The sequence below is a fragment of the Colossoma macropomum genome, unplaced genomic scaffold (genome assembly GCF_904425465.1).
Source record: "Colossoma macropomum unplaced genomic scaffold, Colossoma_macropomum, whole genome shotgun sequence".
Lineage (NCBI taxonomy): Eukaryota > Metazoa > Chordata > Actinopteri > Characiformes > Serrasalmidae > Colossoma > Colossoma macropomum.
In genome coordinates this window covers 3,032,750-3,049,433 of record NW_023494787.1, presented here as the reverse complement: position 1 = coordinate 3,049,433, position 16,684 = coordinate 3,032,750, and the positions used below count along the sequence as shown (strand labels likewise).

Genomic DNA, 16,684 nt, shown 5'->3' with positions numbered 1-16,684 from the left:
CCATTAAAAAATTATTAAATCAGTTAATGTTACTGTGCAGCTGCAGTGGACCTTGTTTGGGTTTGACTGTTGATCTGCTGATCAGTTTGACTAAATCTGTGCTGGTCAGCACAAGAGAGCAAACAAAACAGCACTTTTAGTTGCTATTTCTCATTTTATTGGCCACTCAGATTATTTGTGTGAGGTTTTGACACTTTGCAGATTTAATCACTTGCGAACTCCTTTCTCTTTTTGAAGGCTGAGATTTTGGTGCATCCCTAGTAAACCATTCAGTAGTAACTTGCAATTCTGTATTTAAATAGGCTCACATTACATTGGCTTTGTTCTGCCTGTAGATGACTCATTGTCCATGGTAGAGCCTCACAGATGGGAGTACTCTCACATTCAAACAATGATAATACATTGTTACGTTGTCAGCAAGAGAATTTTAGGACATAAATATGTAGTTTATTGCATTAAAGTTAGCTGGGTGTGTGCTAATTGCCCCATACTTGTTTTAAGGGTCAAAGCAGTTGAATAAAGGGCCGTTTTTGCCCCGATTGCATCTCTGATTGTGATACATCTGCTATTGGAGTCAAAGTTCTGGTGTGATTATGACCCTCATTCTAACTCTTATTCTTCTCCCCTCTCAGGCATCAGAACAAGGACGACCCCCAGAGCACACCAGCAAGTTCTACGCTAAAGGAGCTCTGCAGTATCTGGTGCCCATCCTCACACAGACGCTCACTAAACAGGTGCTCCTCTAAAACACCACTGCACTTTATACCATTCTCTGACTCAACAGTGTGGGACTTTATTTATTTATTTATTTATTTATTCATTCAGTTAAGCAGAAAGCTGGCTGTTCACCTATTTTGGAGCAGGGCTGTCAAACTATTATATTAGTAATGGATTGATCTATAGATTTTTAGATCTAATCAGAACTAATCAGACGACAATAAAAATGGACTTCAATGAACAAAAGCATACAGAGCCCGTTTTCCCCTCCAGTCTTGTTTATTATAGCAAACAAATAAGATGCAGTGTGATATGTATGATGCAGAATAATGACATACTGAAAACTGAAAAAAAAAAACAATTTAAATACTATAAATGAGAAATATCAGTAGTACTGCAATCAATATGATCAGCATTAATACCAAAGGTGACCCAAAGGTACAAAGACAGTCCCATTCATCATAACCTACTCCATTTCAACACTGTAGCACATCCCTAATAGGCGGTTTAGTGTAATCCAAGAACTCACCCCAAACTTGATAAAACTTTTTATTATCTAAAGAAGCTAATCTTTCAAGGGGGAGGATATTATATATTTTGTACCACTGAGCTCCTAGAACTAGGACTAAGAGGTCAAAAGGCACAGATACATGTAGCATACAGAGCCTTTAAAAAAAACTAAAATATTTATTGTAACAGGGTGCATCAGCTAGGAAGCTATTAAAGACTTAAACCCTTTAAAAAACTAAACACTGTGGGCTGGATTCCCAGACCCAGATTATGCTAAAGCCTGTACTAAATAAGATTTTAATGGTGAAACACCATTGGCATTGCAATTTAGCCCAAGACTAGGCTTAGTCTGTCCATGAAACTAGCCCTGTTAGAGATAAAATGCATATAAATGTGTCCATCAGGCTCTGTTTCTTACTGTAAGAGAGCAGTCGGAGAATTGAGCTAATCCAGCTAATCACTGCTGATTCTTCCATTAGGTAAACTTTAATGACACCCTTAGTTCAGTATAGCCACTCTGATCATCTTTCAGCAGTTATGTGTGTGTTTCTAGTCAGAGACGTTGATGTATGAACCTTTTCCGGGCAGAATGGTGCACTGTAGCCTGAGGCTGTGAAGGAATCAGAAATATGTACACCCAGACGTGTCGTACGTTCTGCAGGTGTTGATTAGAAAGACGCAAAATTCCAGAACTTCTCCGAGATGGTTATCTGGGTTCATCTCGAGACGGCAGCTTCGCAGAGGTGTGACTGGAAGAGCGATCTCTTTCACTTTCAGTCCGGAACGGTGCTTTCAGACCTTTTTAGGTGGCATTTAAGCGCACTAGGGGACGTAAAGGTTGAAGACAGACTTTTACAAATTAACATCTGAATCTGAGTGAAATAAAGAGGGCAGTGCAGTTCCGAATTAAAGTTTACTCTAGGGATGCATAATGGGAATCTGCCTGATTGGAATCTCCAGGTTTTAGCCAATATGTGAACGGCAGTCGGCTGAGTCATTACTTTGGATTTGGCCAATCTGTGCTGCAATTTTATGAGATAAAAATGCAGTAGCATAATTATACGTGACTCATTGTACTAAATAGCCAGTCACATCTTCTGATGCAGCACTTTCATGTTACTGATTTTTCGTTTAAGAATTTAAGCTGCCCTTTTGGCTCATTAAAAGATCAATAATGTTATTAATATTGTGATTTGATGATGGTACTAGAAGTATGCTTTAACAATTTTAATAATTAAGGCTAGTAATAGTCCTTGATCCTTGATGATCAGTGCTTCCCTGATTTGCCCCACTTCAGAATTTGCTCTCAAATGGTCACGTTACATGTTTTCGAGCCTAGTTTTCCTTTGTGTGAACAGGACGAGAATGATGACGATGATGACTGGAACCCTTGTAAGGCGGCCGGTGTGTGTTTGATGCTGTTGGCTACCTGCTGCGAGGACGACGTGGTGCCACACGTTCTGCCCTTCATCAAAGAGAACATCAAACACCCGGACTGGCGCTACCGTGACGCCTCAGTCATGGCCTTTGGATCCATCTTGGAAGGCCCTGAGCTCAATCAGCTCAAACCTCTTGTTATCCAGGTGAGCGGCAGATAGAAGCTTTGGCTAAAGTAGGTTTGGTTATTTTACCCTTTTCATTTTAGATTTATTTATTCATTTTTATTAAACTCTTTAAATATTACGGTGAGAATTTTATGAACAGGGGAACAAAACGGTTCTAATTTACATAATTTGCTACCAAAGTCCGTATATGACGACTTTACTGTGTTTGACTAAATAGAACTGTGCGGAATAAATAAGAGATTTTCTTTTCTTTTTTACCTTTATTTTTTAAAACTGTCTTTGTAAAATAGGCTGTAGAGAGACTGTATTGTCCTACTGGGTACATTTCAGTGCACAGTGTGTTTAGCTGAGTTGCTGTATCTGTTTCTCAGCATGTTTGCTCAGTACTTGGTACACAGCGTGTTGCTTGGAATGAAACAGCTTTATTGGTAATTGTCCGTAGACAGAACTGTCTGTAGAGGCTGTGTTTAATGTAGCATAGATGGACCGTTTTTGTACAGTATGATTATGTAAATCATAGGCTTGGTCTGTATGCAATACATACACGCACAGTGAGAGACACCACAGAATGATTTTGAAATCATTGTCTGAGGACATTCAGCTACAGCTCAACCAGCCAAGACTCCAGCAAGACATGAAACTGGAAGTGTGAGCCCCACAAAGCGTTAGCCTTGGAATGTCACTGCTGAAAGACAGATGAGGATCAAAACTATGAAACCTGCTTAACTCACAGCTGTACAGAACAGCTTTTCTGACGGGGAACAAAACCCACTCTTCTCCACTGCAGCACTACTTGATTTAAGCTAACTAATGTAGCACAGCTAGCTAATTCACTTCGTTAAATTCAGCTATATTTTGGTGATATTTTAGTATGGTATCAGACTCTGTATCGGTGAGTACTGAAAAATATGTACTCATACTCTATCTGGAAAATGGTATTAATGCATCCCTAGTGTGTATGATGTGCACTCATTGGTTGGAATATGCAACATTAGTGATAAATTTGGAGCTGCGCTTACTCATCCCTCAATTTCAATATTGATTCCTGAACTTTTTTTTTTTTTTTAAATTACAAATCAAAACAGGGTGCAGCTTAAACCAGGAATGATTGAGGGGACATACGTAGGTGACTCACAGATGCCGTAGAACAACTTAATGAAATTCAGTGTTAAATGAGAACTCTTCGATACTCTTTAGTACTGAATTAATTCGGTTAGTACCATAAAAAGGTATGAATTTCAACACTGATACCTATAAAAAAAACACACAGTATTTTCAACCTTACATCTAACAACCTGGTGCGAATAAAGTACTCAGCCTAATACAGTTTATATATACACTGCTTAGAATTTCAACAAGCAAGCCGACATTGAGGGCAGACCATCCCTCCTGTGAAATTATCACTTCCTCTTCACCTTAAAATCAAGCACTTGGAGAAAATGCAGACTCATCTTATGTGCATATTAGCTCAGTGCTAACATTGGTTCATGGCCAGCCAATTATAAACATTTACATTTATTAACATTTACATAGTCCTACTTGAATGTACATTATTTCTGTATCGATTCAAGACATTATATTGAACCAAACTATGAATTTTGTGAACCTTAACAATTCTACTTAACAGAGAAAGCAAAATATTAGTCACCCCAAAACTCTGCTGCTCACTCTCTCCCTGATGAGTCATCACTCAGTATTAAATGTCTATTGTACAACAGCTGGAACTTTAATTTAACACCACAAATCTGGGCGAAAGACGACACAAACCACTTCTAACGCACATCAAACTCGACGCTCTGTCAGTGTAGTGGCACGCTGTACCTCAGCACACTGAACTCCTCAGCACTGACACCTGACTGGCTGCTGTGTTGCTAAGTAACGGGGATGAAGGGACTCCTGCCATCTCTCCCACCCAGAGAGAGCAGAGCCAAGCGATCAGCGAATATTTTAAATCTTGCATAAATGCTCTTCAGCCCACACCCTCTGAACCAAACATCTGAAAATAATCATGTCATGAAAATCATAAGCACTTGGTGTTAAAGTTGTAAACAAGCACAGAGCGTGTTCTCACTGCACGTACCCGACAGGAAAAGACAGGCTTAAAATGAAGACTGTCCTCAATGGGACAGCATAGTTATTGAAAATAAGATGTCCACACTCCTTTTTTGCTCTTTACTCTCGTTTGCTCAAACGTGATCTTAATTAAACTTCATCAGAATGTTTTTACTACTTTCAATAATTCTTTAACACTTTTTTGAATGCATGATCACATGATTTGTTTCATTTAAAAAGCTCTATAATGTTCATATGATCCACACAGTCACTCTGACAGACTGTAATACACTACAGGAAGTGTAGGGGGCGATATAGCTTCTATTGTTTCAGTAAAAAAGCGCTCTATAATGTTCATGATCCACACAGTCATTGAGACACAGGTTAATCAAAAACGTAACTTCACCCTATAACCTAATCTCTAGCGCAGCTTAAACTCAGTAGTAGGAGAGCAACAATGTATTGCACCGTTTTATTAATACAAGCTTTGCAGTTCATATGCCCTTAATATGAACTTTATAGAGCGCTTTTTAAATGAAATGGTAGAAGCCATGTTGCCCCCTACACATCCTGTAGTGTATTACAGTCTGTCAGAATGACTGTGGATCATATGAACATTACAGAGCGCATTTTAAATGAAACAGTGGAAGCCATATCGCCCCCTACACTTCCTGTAGTGTATTACAGTCTGTCAGAGTGACTGTGTGGATCATATGAACATTATAGAGCACTTTTTAAATGACACAGTAGAAGCCATATCGCCCCCTACACTTCCTGTAGTGTATTACAGTCTGTCAGAGTGACTGTGTGGATCATATGAACATTATAGAGCACTTTTTAAATGACACAGTAGAAGCCATATCGCCCCCTACATATTTAAATTAAGAATTTAAAGAATTTAAATTCTTTAAAATGATAACTTTGCATCACCTAACTGACTTACTGACTTTGTGAACTAATCCCACTGGAAAGCTGTGTGCACCAGTTCACGATGTCCACCATAAGTTTTGCTGGCTTTAAGATACAGAGTATGAGTGGAAAAATGGTCAGATCTTTTATATGGTCAGCATTTCCATAGAACTCTGCAAAAAAAAAAAAAAAGTTTTTTTCCCTTTTTTCAGGCTTCCCAGTGTTGGATCAGATGTCCTCTACAGCCCTGACCTCCTGTTACTGTCTCTCTCCCTGCAGGCGATGCCCACCCTGATCGAGCTGATGAAGGACCCCAGCGTGGTGGTCAGAGACACCACAGCCTGGACGGTTGGCCGAATCTGCGACCTGCTGCCCGAGGCCGCCATCAATGAGGTTTATCTGGCTCCTCTCCTGCAGTGCCTGATAGAGGGGCTGGGGGCCGAGCCGCGCGTGGCTTCCAACGTCTGCTGGGTAAACACCACCTCATTAGAGCTGAAACGGAGTCAGATTCACTCAGACTGTTCCCAAATGCAGCTGAATATCTGTTTAGCAATAGAAAGGTTTGTTTAGAGGAGGCGTGAAGGCTGCAGGGCGCTATTCAGATACCATATGGTAGTTACTTTGCATCTGTAGTGTCCGTTACAGTTTGTAAACATATTAGTGAACTGTTGATGTTAAACGATTGGCCTGCATTATTTTTGATGACTCATTGTTTCATCCCAACACTCAATGATTCGGTCATATCTTTCATGGTTTATTGTAAAGCCGTTCCTGTAAAGCAGGGATCAGCCACCCAAATGTTTTAAAAAGAACCATTTTGTCCTTTTAACAAAAATCAATCCACTTTAGGAGCAACATTTTATGTCCATTTTACCATCTTGGCTGTAAATATGTCTGTGTGCGCTAATGTACTAGTATAGGATAAAAAAAACGTGAACGAAAACGCAGACTTGCTTTGCTTTAAGCTTTAGCTCAGCTATAGCTGCTTTTCTTGCATCTCCAGCAGGAAACTTTTCCGCAAAAGTAGAACAGTTTCTTCAAAAATGTCTCCCAACATTCAACTTTTTTATGAGGCTGAAGTCGCTTCTCATTCGCCAGTTTCTTGTTTGAATATTCCTGTTCCACATTAAATGGTGCCTGAGGCGTCAGAATGTAGCTGCGGCACCATTTTAAGGTGGAACGAGAATTCGAACGATAAGATGACTTTTTAGTGTTTCAGTTTTTTGTTTCAGATTAAACGTATCCACCAGCTGCAGGGCTTATAAACGAAAATAAATCCATTCATCTCCAAATTATCAATATTCACCTTAAATCTCTGTCTCTGCTGTTTCATTAACTGCTAGCAGGCGAATTACTATCAGTTGCTGTGACCAGTAGTCTGTGCGCCAGTCCTCAGGGTTGAAGGGTGAATTAGCAGTTCTACATTAACTCCAGAGTTTAAGACCATTTATTGTTAAACTGTGTTGAACGATCAGCAGAGCTTTATTTTACTGTAAAGGAGGATTATTTTATTTTTACCTACAAACCTGATTCTGCTGTGGAGCCACAACAGGGCAGTGAAAGAGCTCCATGTTGCCGACCCCTGCTCTAAAGGGGTAGTCTTGACACACATTGAACAGCAGATATTTGAAAGACAAGTGAAGAGAGAAGAACGAGAGAGAACATCTGTGATGGTTCACAGCACACCAAAATAACTCTGAGTGACTGGCTTATTTGCATATTACAATTTAATTAAAATTACGCCATTGTCCCATTGATATGCTTTTAGTAAGCTTATCGTAGATATGGTCAGTAGTTACAGAACGCTGATTAACCATCTTTTATTAAAGAGAACATAAATACTAGGCCTGGATAATTGGGTATAACTGAAGTGCTGTATGTGATCTTACATACAAGTCATTGCATTCATAGTTTTGATAGTATTTTATGAAATGGGGCACTGCTTATTTATTTTTTGTGTGTTTGTGCCTTAATCTCATGAGGCAAACTGTATATGATGAGAATGAGAATCGTATTGTTTTTATATCACATGCTCCTAATTACAGCGTAGCTCTGCCTCCTATGAAGAGATTTAGCAGAAAATAATTACCTTCTGTCTTCTTAACAAGGTGATTGTTTACTCTTAATGCCCACAGTGCCACAGGGCTTTGGGCTGTGTGGTTTGACTTATAGTCTTCATATAACCCTGTGCTGCTAATAGACTCAAACTGTGTGGTGACCTGCTGTGTAGCAGGAAATTACTTCTTTAAACTGACATTTAATCTCACGTTTCAGAGCTGAAGTCTTTTCACCAAATAGAGATGTACGAGGACATTATTGGTGTCAAGAGAAACCAAACAGTTCCACAGAAAGAATGAGAACATGGTGAAATGGGCAGTTTAGTGACGACAGTTCCTCCTGCTGCTGTGAAGTTTGGCGTGTCAGGATTTTAGGTCGTCACAGATTAAAGAGCCCCTCTAAACCAGTGTGTGTTTCTGTCCACTCTGGATAATGAGGGGCTCGACACTTTGACACTTCACATTCTACTGGTAAAGTTAAGCCCTGATGGAGCTGCATTCAGTTAGGCTGGTGGCGACAAGTGGTTAAATCCAGTATCTGCTGTATGTAGTTTTTGTTCTTACAATAATTGTGGAGCGATTTTTATCCAGTATGAATCTGCAGTGTGTAGTTTTACAGTCTGACTGTAATAATTGTGGAGCGATTTTAATCCAGTATGAATCTGCAGTGTGTGTAGTTTTACAGTCTGATGGTAATAATTGTGGAGCGATTTTAATCCAGTATGAATCTGCAGTGTGTGTAGTTTTACAGAGCGATTTTAATCCAGTATGACTGCAATAGTACTTCTGTTCCAGTCCACCTCATGTTAATGAGATAGCAAAAGCTGCTAATAGACACAGTTGTGATGTATGTTTTCAAGCTGTCTGCTTGATAATTTGGTGAAATTAGTTTATCCCAAACCAACTGGCCAATCAAATCCCACAAATTATGCAACCTCCTTTGGGAAAAACAAATCCACTTACAGTAGAGATGATGCTTCAGTTGAACAGCAGTTTGCTGTTACAGTTTAAAGATAGGACTTGTTTAATGTGCTCTCTGTTTTGCAGGCTTTCTCCAGTTTGGCTGAAGCTGCGTACGAAGCCACAGATGCTGCCGAGGATCAGGAGGAGCCAAGCACTTACTGCCTCTCCTCGTCTTTCGAGCTAATAGTCCAGAAACTTCTAGAAACCACTGACCGGTAAGCTGCCCAGGCCTTGGAATGTGCAATGATGTGCCAATGCAGGATGGTTTTGAGGCTGATGCTTCAGAGTATTAGGACTTAAGAGCTTTCTCTAATATGTTTATCACTGCTTTCCAGATGAAATCCTTATTTTTTTTTTTTTTTAAGAACAGTAATCTATGGTTACTGTACTCGTGGCAGAAACACTGCATAATTTGGAGATCATTGAGGTTAATCAAGATAACGTAAAGGAGGCAGAGACAGTTCACTGATGAAAATCTGAATGGGATATCTTGTAACGCCCAGTGTGGTGAACGCAGGTCTACAGAAAGTCCTGCCATTAAGTACGAAGAGCAAATTGTTGAAGATGTACGTGTGAGTTATTCCTGTATAACGTGTCTGCTGTGCTCCATCAGACCGGACGGACACCAGAACAACCTGCGCAGTGCAGCCTACGAGGCTCTGATGGAGATAGTGAAGAACAGTGCTAAGGACTGCTACCCCGCCGTGCAGAAAACAACGCTGGTCATCATGGAGCGCCTGCAGCAGGTTCTGCAGATGGAGGTCAGTTCCACTGGAAGGGCAAACAGAATGGCCTGGTCCAGATCTTTTGAGTGTTGGATGCTCTAAATCAAACACAGAAGTGACGACAGTTCCTCCTGCTGCTGTGAGGTCTAGCTTGTCAGGATTTTAGGTCGTCACAGATTAAAGAGCCCCTCTAACCCAGTGTGTGAGGCAGTGGGGCTGTCGTCTGTACACTCTGGATACGATGGGACTCGACACGTTATTTAAACTGTAATGGAAAGCTAAATGAATTTAGCTTTAACAGTCCTTTTTGCCTGTGTTGACATTAGAAGTGTTATTTTTTCCCCAAGTCTCTTCAAAATAGTTCTTTTTTTTTTTTTCTTTCTTTGTTCTTTCAATGAAAATCTTTTCTGGTTTTATTTCTATCATATACACACACACACAACCCAATCCCCAACATTTTTTCTTCAGAACATAATGGGAGTGGTGTGCAGTTTCTGTGGTATATTTTAATTTTTAATGTGTGGGGTTTTGAGAAACCTGAAGTTAACCTGTGTGGGCTAAATGAACACACAAACCACACTGGCACATTTCCAGAACTTTCTATTAGCCAAACACAGTATAAATAACATTTGCTCTTAAATGACAAAAACTGGCTTTTTCATAAAGGTAACAATGACAAATGTGGGTCATTTTTGAGCCTCAATGAATTTTCATGGAACAAAAAGAGCTTTAAGGCGTGTATTATGAATGTGGCCTTTATGTTCCAAAGTCTAAAATCTGTGTATAAAGCCGTTCTGACATTTAATGAGCTTTAAAGGAAGCCCTGGTTTAAAACGGTTAGCTAGCGGAGTTGCTGATGTCAGTGCTGAGGAATTTAACTTTCTTCTCTTTTCCTGCAGTCTCACATCCAGAGCACGTCAGACCGGATCCAGTTCAATGACCTCCAGTCTCTGCTGTGCGCCACACTGCAGGTCTGTTTCAGCAGTTTTATGAACCCGTCTTCGTTCAGCTTTCTTTAAGAGCGAGCCACATTTCTCCTCCACCCTCACTGACTTTAATCTCTCCTCTGTCTCCTTGTCCTGCTTTTGTCCTAAAGAATGTACTGCGGAAGGTGCAGCACCAGGACGCGCTGCAGATTTCGGACGTGGTGATGGCCTCTCTCCTGCGAATGTTCCAGAGCACGGCCGGTTCGGGCGGCGTTCAGGAGGACGCGCTCATGGCTGTCAGCACTCTAGTAGAAGGTCAGCAGCCCCTGTTTTAACACTGATGTTTGAAAAGACAGATACAAATTGTCGCTGTCCAAAAACAAACAAGTACCTCCAAAATAGTAACTTTACAGGAGAAGTCAAAAACACTCTTTTGAGTGTTGGATGCTCCAAATCAAACACAGAAGGGAAATGAATCGTTATCAAGTGACGACAGTTCCTCCTGCTGCTGTGAGGTCTAGCTTGTCAGGATTTTAGGTCGTCACAGATTAAAGAGCCCCTCTAACCCAGTGTGTGAGGCAGTGGGGCTGTCGTCTGTACACTCTGGATACGATGGGACTCGACACGTTATTTAAACTGTAATGGGAGGATGGTTTAGGATTGTGGCTGTTTGTATGAATTTAGCTTTAACAGTCCTTTTTGCCTGTGTTGACACTGTTATTTTTCCCCAACTCTCTTCAAAATATATATTTTTTGTAATTTTCCGCTTGTTTTGTTCTTCCAATGAAAAAAATCTTTTCTGGTTATATTTTCATCTCACACACACACTACCCCCCCAAACATTTTCTTCAGTACTGATGTTTGAAAAGACAGATACAAATTGTCGCTGTCCGAAAACAAAGAAGTACCTTCAAAATGGTAACTTTACAGGAGAAGTTAAAAACACTCTTACCTTTTAATGTAAGTTAATGTAAAAAGATTTTATTTAAAGTGATTTCAAAGCATTTCTATTGGTCCATTCATCATGAACTTTTCACTCAATGTGAAGTAAAGCTTTTTTCACTCTTTACTACAATTAAGTGTCAAATGCACATCAACCTCTTTATCAGAATGCTCTCGTAGTTCCACCTCTCTTGTAGTTAGACTGCTGTTTGTTAGCCGTCCTCTAGACCAGGTTATTATAGACCAAATTATTATTATTTATTTAAGTTTTAAGGCCCTTTTGTGGATAGTAAGTGGGCTACCACTCAAATGGTGGTCCCTTTAGGTCCCATATGGTGATCCTGTGGATGGGGTAGAGGGCGGCCGATAAACTGTGTAGTACCAGATGGGCTACAGTCTGTAGTTGTAGGTGTTTCTGATAAAATGGTCAGTGATAGTAACTATGCTCACCCTATATTCTGTTCCTCTGCAGTTTTGGGCAGCGATTTCTTGAAATACATGGATGCCTTCAAACCCTTCCTGGTTATTGGACTCAAGAACTATGCTGAGTATCAGGTATATGGCTTTTTCTTACATGCTCGCCTGTAGCTTATTGTATTAAAAGATCTTGGAAATGACACTAATACCAAAAGAATTAAATGACGTTAGCGAGTGAGTGACGACAGTTCCTCCTGCTGCTGTGAGGTCTAGCATGTCGGGTTTTTAGGTCGTCACAGATTAAAGAGCCCCTCTAACCCAGTCTGTGAGGCAGCGGGGCTGTTTCTATACATTCTGGTTATGATGGTACTCAACACATTATTGTAGGGATGCACTGAAAATCTTCGCCAAAATTCAAGACCCTTACTGAAGTCGGGCCTTTCAGTAGGACATTACTGAGTTACAGACTTTTCCCAAAATTCTTACAATGGGCTGTCGGCACTTTCTGAACAAGTTAGCTGGAAATGGTCAAAGGTGGCACTTTGAGATGAGAAATAGTGATTAAAACTCTATCTTATAGTAGCTTTTCAAACTCTGGTTCTGAAAGTTACTGTAAATAGGGCTAAAAGATTATTGTCATATTGAAAAATGCAATTTAGAAGAGTGCAGTTTTCGGATCGCGTTATTTTGCAATTTTTTTTTAATTATGGTCTACGTTATGTTAAGTTTTAAGAGGGTAAATTTAACGCAGTAACAGTTACATAGTGCCTGTAGAGTTAGACCAATCAAAGGCAACCAGACCTCCATGTTGACATGACAACCATAATATACTGGCTTTCTGGCTCACTAGATTGAGGTCTCAAGCCTAAAGTCAGAAAAAGTGGATATTCTGGTCTTGGTTTAGAAAAAACAGGTCTGAACTACGATTTAAAGAAAATACTTGCAATTTATTAATATTAGTCAGAAAAATTGCAATTAGATATTTTGCCCAAATCATTCAGCCCGAAGAATAAACGTGTGCTTTCGTTAGATCCTGCTGATGTGGGTTCATGGCGGGGTTTATTTTTTATTATTTTTTATTTTTTTTTTGCTTTAAATGACAGACTTGTGTGCTAATAGCGCCCCCTGTTGCAAAAAGGGCTGGAGTTCCGAAGTCCACACTGTGTATATTCCAAAAAAAATGTTTTCCATCATGCTGGCGGCAGAGCTCTGGAATTCAGTTTAGATAACTTTGAAAAACCATGTATTGGTGAAGTTTTATATTTTTATAATTTTACAACTTTTAGTATTTAATATCATTTAAGCTGTTTAAAACGGAGTCCTCTAGTTCTCTCAGTTCTTTCCCAACACAGTGATTAGGCCCTTCTGAAGCATCAGCATTATCACTTCAAAGCATAAATAATATGGCAAATTAAATCAAAGAACTTTTTCTTTTGGTTTATGTTTACGCGCTGTGTTCAGTGGCCTAGATTTCAGTGCATCTCTCATTTATAAATACTGAGATTTAATGATTTGTTCAGAGTTGTGGGTTTGTTAGCTCTGTTTTTAGGCCAGCCAGCCTGACTCTCCTCTTGTGTATCTGCAGGTGTGTCTGGCTGCGGTGGGTTTGGTGTGTGACCTGTGTCGGGCCCTGATGGCCAACATTTTGCCTTACTGTGATGAAATCATGCAGCTGCTGCTGGAGAACCTGGGTGTAAGTGTCTTTTATATAAACGGCCACTCATCTCGCTCTGACACGGTCAGTGAGGCTGTTGCTGCCCTCTGCACTGCTGTAAAACGCCTCACCCTCTCTCTGTGTGTGTGTGTGTGTGTGTGTGTGTGTGTGTGTGTGTGTGTGTGTGTGTAGAACGAGAACGTGCACAGGTCTGTGAAGCCCCAGATCCTGTCTGTGTTCGGTGACATTGCCCTCGCCATCGGAGGAGAGTTTAAGAAGTATTTGGAGGTTGTGTTGGACACTCTGCAGCAGGCGTCTCAGGCACAAGTGGACAAGGTAACACATTTACGGCCCTCATTTTAAGGGTTACTTTCAGGTTGTGAATCTCGGACTTCGGTTTCATTACATTTGTTTGAGAAACAGTTTAGTGGATCATGGAGTTCGATTTTTTTGGTCAGAAAGAGTGCGAACGTTATTTGGTGTTTGAAAATCGACGCAGTAAATCTCCTTCAGACTGCATTTTTGCACTTTACTCCACCCAGGTAGTTTGTTTTCAGAGTGCTTTACCTCCCTGTTTAGTCCTCTGTGAAGATCAACATCTTTTGAATGCCTTTGACATCACATATGTTAATGGAGGCAAGTTTGAAAGTATTAATTATGTAAGTCATGTAATTGTAGGATTCTACATGTCTAACATTGGCTTTTAACCCATTAGAATGGATTTGGCCCTGTGGTTTACTTTAGGCTGATTAAAATGTGATTATTATATTCATAGTTGCTCTCTGATTAATTTTTGTTGCTTGCCTGTGCATTATAAGGGGAAAATGGATCCATGTTGTTTTCAGAAGATCTATGTAATTTTTTTTGATGAAGTTTTATCTCTCATTGCAGACAGACTATGATATGGTTGACTATTTGAATGAGCTGAGGGAAGGCTGTCTGGAGGCTTACACAGGAATCATCCAGGGCCTAAAGGGAGACCAGGAGAACGTGCACCGTGAGTTCACCTTCAGACGTACATTCGCATGGTTGAACACCCTGGCTATATACACACAGGCAGTTTAAGTGGACATCACAGAGCAGATAAAAAAATCATGTTTCAAAACAGTTTCCATATGGATGGGTGAATATTAAGCTGCATAATTAATGATTTTTTTAATTCTTTTTTTTTGTGATGTCTTCATATTTAAATATCCACCCATTTAGCCTGCAGCTGTTTAGCTCCACCCACTCATGCTGAAGTTACAGGGCAGCCAACTAGAACAGAGCTCCTTTACTTATAGCTGGGTTTTACCTCCAGTTTCACGGTCCTCCTTTTCTCCCTCTTATTAGCTGATGTGATGTTGGTGCAGCCACGTGTGGAGTTCATCCTGTCCTTCATCCACCACATCGCCGAGGATGAGGATCACTCTGACGGAGTCGTGGCTAACGCTGTCGGCCTCATTGGGTAAAGCATCGCCCAAGCGCTGCTGCCTTTTTAGTTTCCTTAGTTTACCTCTGAGTTTTAACCCTTAGGCCTTGTTTTGTAGACTTGGGTTAAACCTCTTCTTGGACTAACCTGCAACGTTAGTAGCATTTCTCAGTTTAAAATTCCATTTAGCCTAGGCTTAGGCTTAATCTAGGCCTGGAAAAGCTTTATTATTGATCATTATTTAACCTTCTGAACTCTGAGAACCACACAGTTCATAACTTGCACATTTAGTTTCATAGTAGTTACAGAGTAACTTGTAGTTGTTGCTGATTGTCATAGTAAGTACAAAATAAGCCAGCAGTTCATGGGTTAGGTGTCATTTGAATGGTTCTGTAGTTCTTTGGTGTATTTCATGTTAGAGCTGCGGTTTACTTGCTTTAATCTACACGTACACATGCACGCTTCAGCTAGCAACGCAACACTAGCCACATTCACCTGCAGGCTAATAATCCGACTAATAGCTCAATCGGAATAGAATACATCCAGGTAAACACCTCAGTCAGAATAGTCCAGTCCGATTGAGGCCATTCGGAATACATTTTCTATCCGACTGATCGAGGTGGGTAATCCTGTGAATAATCCGTTAAATAGAAGAATAATATCTGTCTAAACGCCTGTATCTGATTACATTCCCTATCGGGAAGTTTAAGTGCGTTCTGATCATGTTCGTCGCGTCATAGTGAAAGTTTATAGCGTTCAACATGGCGGAGCAGAAACTGGTCTGCAGAGGAGACGAAGTTTATGCTCTGATCTTTAAAAGACGGCGGTGGGACGGACGTCCAGCTTATGTGTCTCAGAACACGACGTCTTCCTCTCGGCCTTCTTTAATAAGGACATGTGAAGGACGTTTTCCTGAGTCTGACATCATTTTAAAGCAATTATAAACACAAGCGCTGCTCACTGCTGCTCGTCTCACTCCGACTGGACTCGCGTGATGCTGGTTGTCATGGTAACGTCTGCACTAAGCGGTTCTCTACCCATGCGCGGATCTGATTACTTGTAGTGAGCATGTAAACAAAGATTTACATCAGATTGTTGGGTAGGGTGAGATAAAAATACCTCAGTCTTAATCTGTAATCAGAATGAATTCAATCATTGGCAAAAATCTTTGCATGTTAACACAGACACTGTTCACGTACTCAGGTTTCTACAAATTGTAAAGTGTCAGTGATTTTCGCTCCAGCTGTTCTGGCAAGCGGAAGTGGATGTTTTCAGGCACTTAATTGTATTCATCTAGTATAATCATTAGGCTAAATCTTAAAGAATTTAAATTAGTAATATGCATTAATTTAATTACACATTTTAAAATGTCTAATAGTACTTAGCAGTCTAGGTCTTTCACTCTAATCTCATGCATTATGAATGTGGCTCAGTGAATGATAAGGTTGCTAAGTCTCTTATTTCCTCTGTCTTTAGTGACCTGTGCACGACCTTTGGTAAAGATGTGATGAAGATGGTGGAGGTTCGGCCCCAGATTAATGATCTGCTCACTGAGGGCCGAAGGTCCAAAACCAGCAAGACCAAGACTCTCGCCACATGGGCCACGAAGGAGCTCCGCAAGCTCAAGAGTCAGGCCTGGTGGGTGCACTGAACGTTACATACATCACAAACACTGCATGCAATCAGGCTCAGACGGTGTGGTAGTGACATGGGCAGTAGCTAGGGGGCGCAATCAGGCAGTGGTATATTGCTCATGATATCACAAGCCTGCAGAGTCTTTGTGTTTTCTTGCTGGAATCCAAATGTGGCGCCTTTCCACATGTAACTGTGTGAGGT

The 16,684-nt window shown here is 40.5% G+C and overlaps 1 protein-coding gene and 3 non-coding genes across 4 annotated transcripts in view; all 4 read left to right on the top strand.

Annotated features, from left to right (window-relative positions):
• kpnb1 (karyopherin (importin) beta 1) overlaps nucleotides 1-16,684 on the top strand; it is a 30,944-nt gene that overhangs the window by 12,615 nt on the left and 1,645 nt on the right. The window contains exons 9-21 of the mRNA XM_036565866.1: nucleotides 633-734; nucleotides 2,586-2,810; nucleotides 6,033-6,224; nucleotides 8,858-8,988; nucleotides 9,387-9,534; nucleotides 10,398-10,469; nucleotides 10,595-10,739; nucleotides 11,839-11,921; nucleotides 13,369-13,476; nucleotides 13,630-13,773; nucleotides 14,329-14,434; nucleotides 14,770-14,884; nucleotides 16,325-16,486. Coding sequence (XP_036421759.1) covers nucleotides 633-734; nucleotides 2,586-2,810; nucleotides 6,033-6,224; nucleotides 8,858-8,988; nucleotides 9,387-9,534; nucleotides 10,398-10,469; nucleotides 10,595-10,739; nucleotides 11,839-11,921; nucleotides 13,369-13,476; nucleotides 13,630-13,773; nucleotides 14,329-14,434; nucleotides 14,770-14,884; nucleotides 16,325-16,486 — 1,733 coding nt within the window. The remainder of the gene's footprint in view (nucleotides 1-632; nucleotides 735-2,585; nucleotides 2,811-6,032; nucleotides 6,225-8,857; nucleotides 8,989-9,386; nucleotides 9,535-10,397; nucleotides 10,470-10,594; nucleotides 10,740-11,838; nucleotides 11,922-13,368; nucleotides 13,477-13,629; nucleotides 13,774-14,328; nucleotides 14,435-14,769; nucleotides 14,885-16,324; nucleotides 16,487-16,684) is intronic.
• LOC118806264 lies at nucleotides 8,136-8,261 on the top strand. The gene has a single exon (XR_005007100.1). It is a non-coding gene; the product is annotated as a small nucleolar RNA SNORA79 (small nucleolar RNA).
• Nucleotides 9,615-9,755, top strand: LOC118806266. The gene has a single exon (XR_005007102.1). It is a non-coding gene; the product is annotated as a small nucleolar RNA SNORA79 (small nucleolar RNA).
• Nucleotides 10,912-11,052, top strand: LOC118806265. Its single transcript, XR_005007101.1, has one exon. It is a non-coding gene; the product is annotated as a small nucleolar RNA SNORA79 (small nucleolar RNA).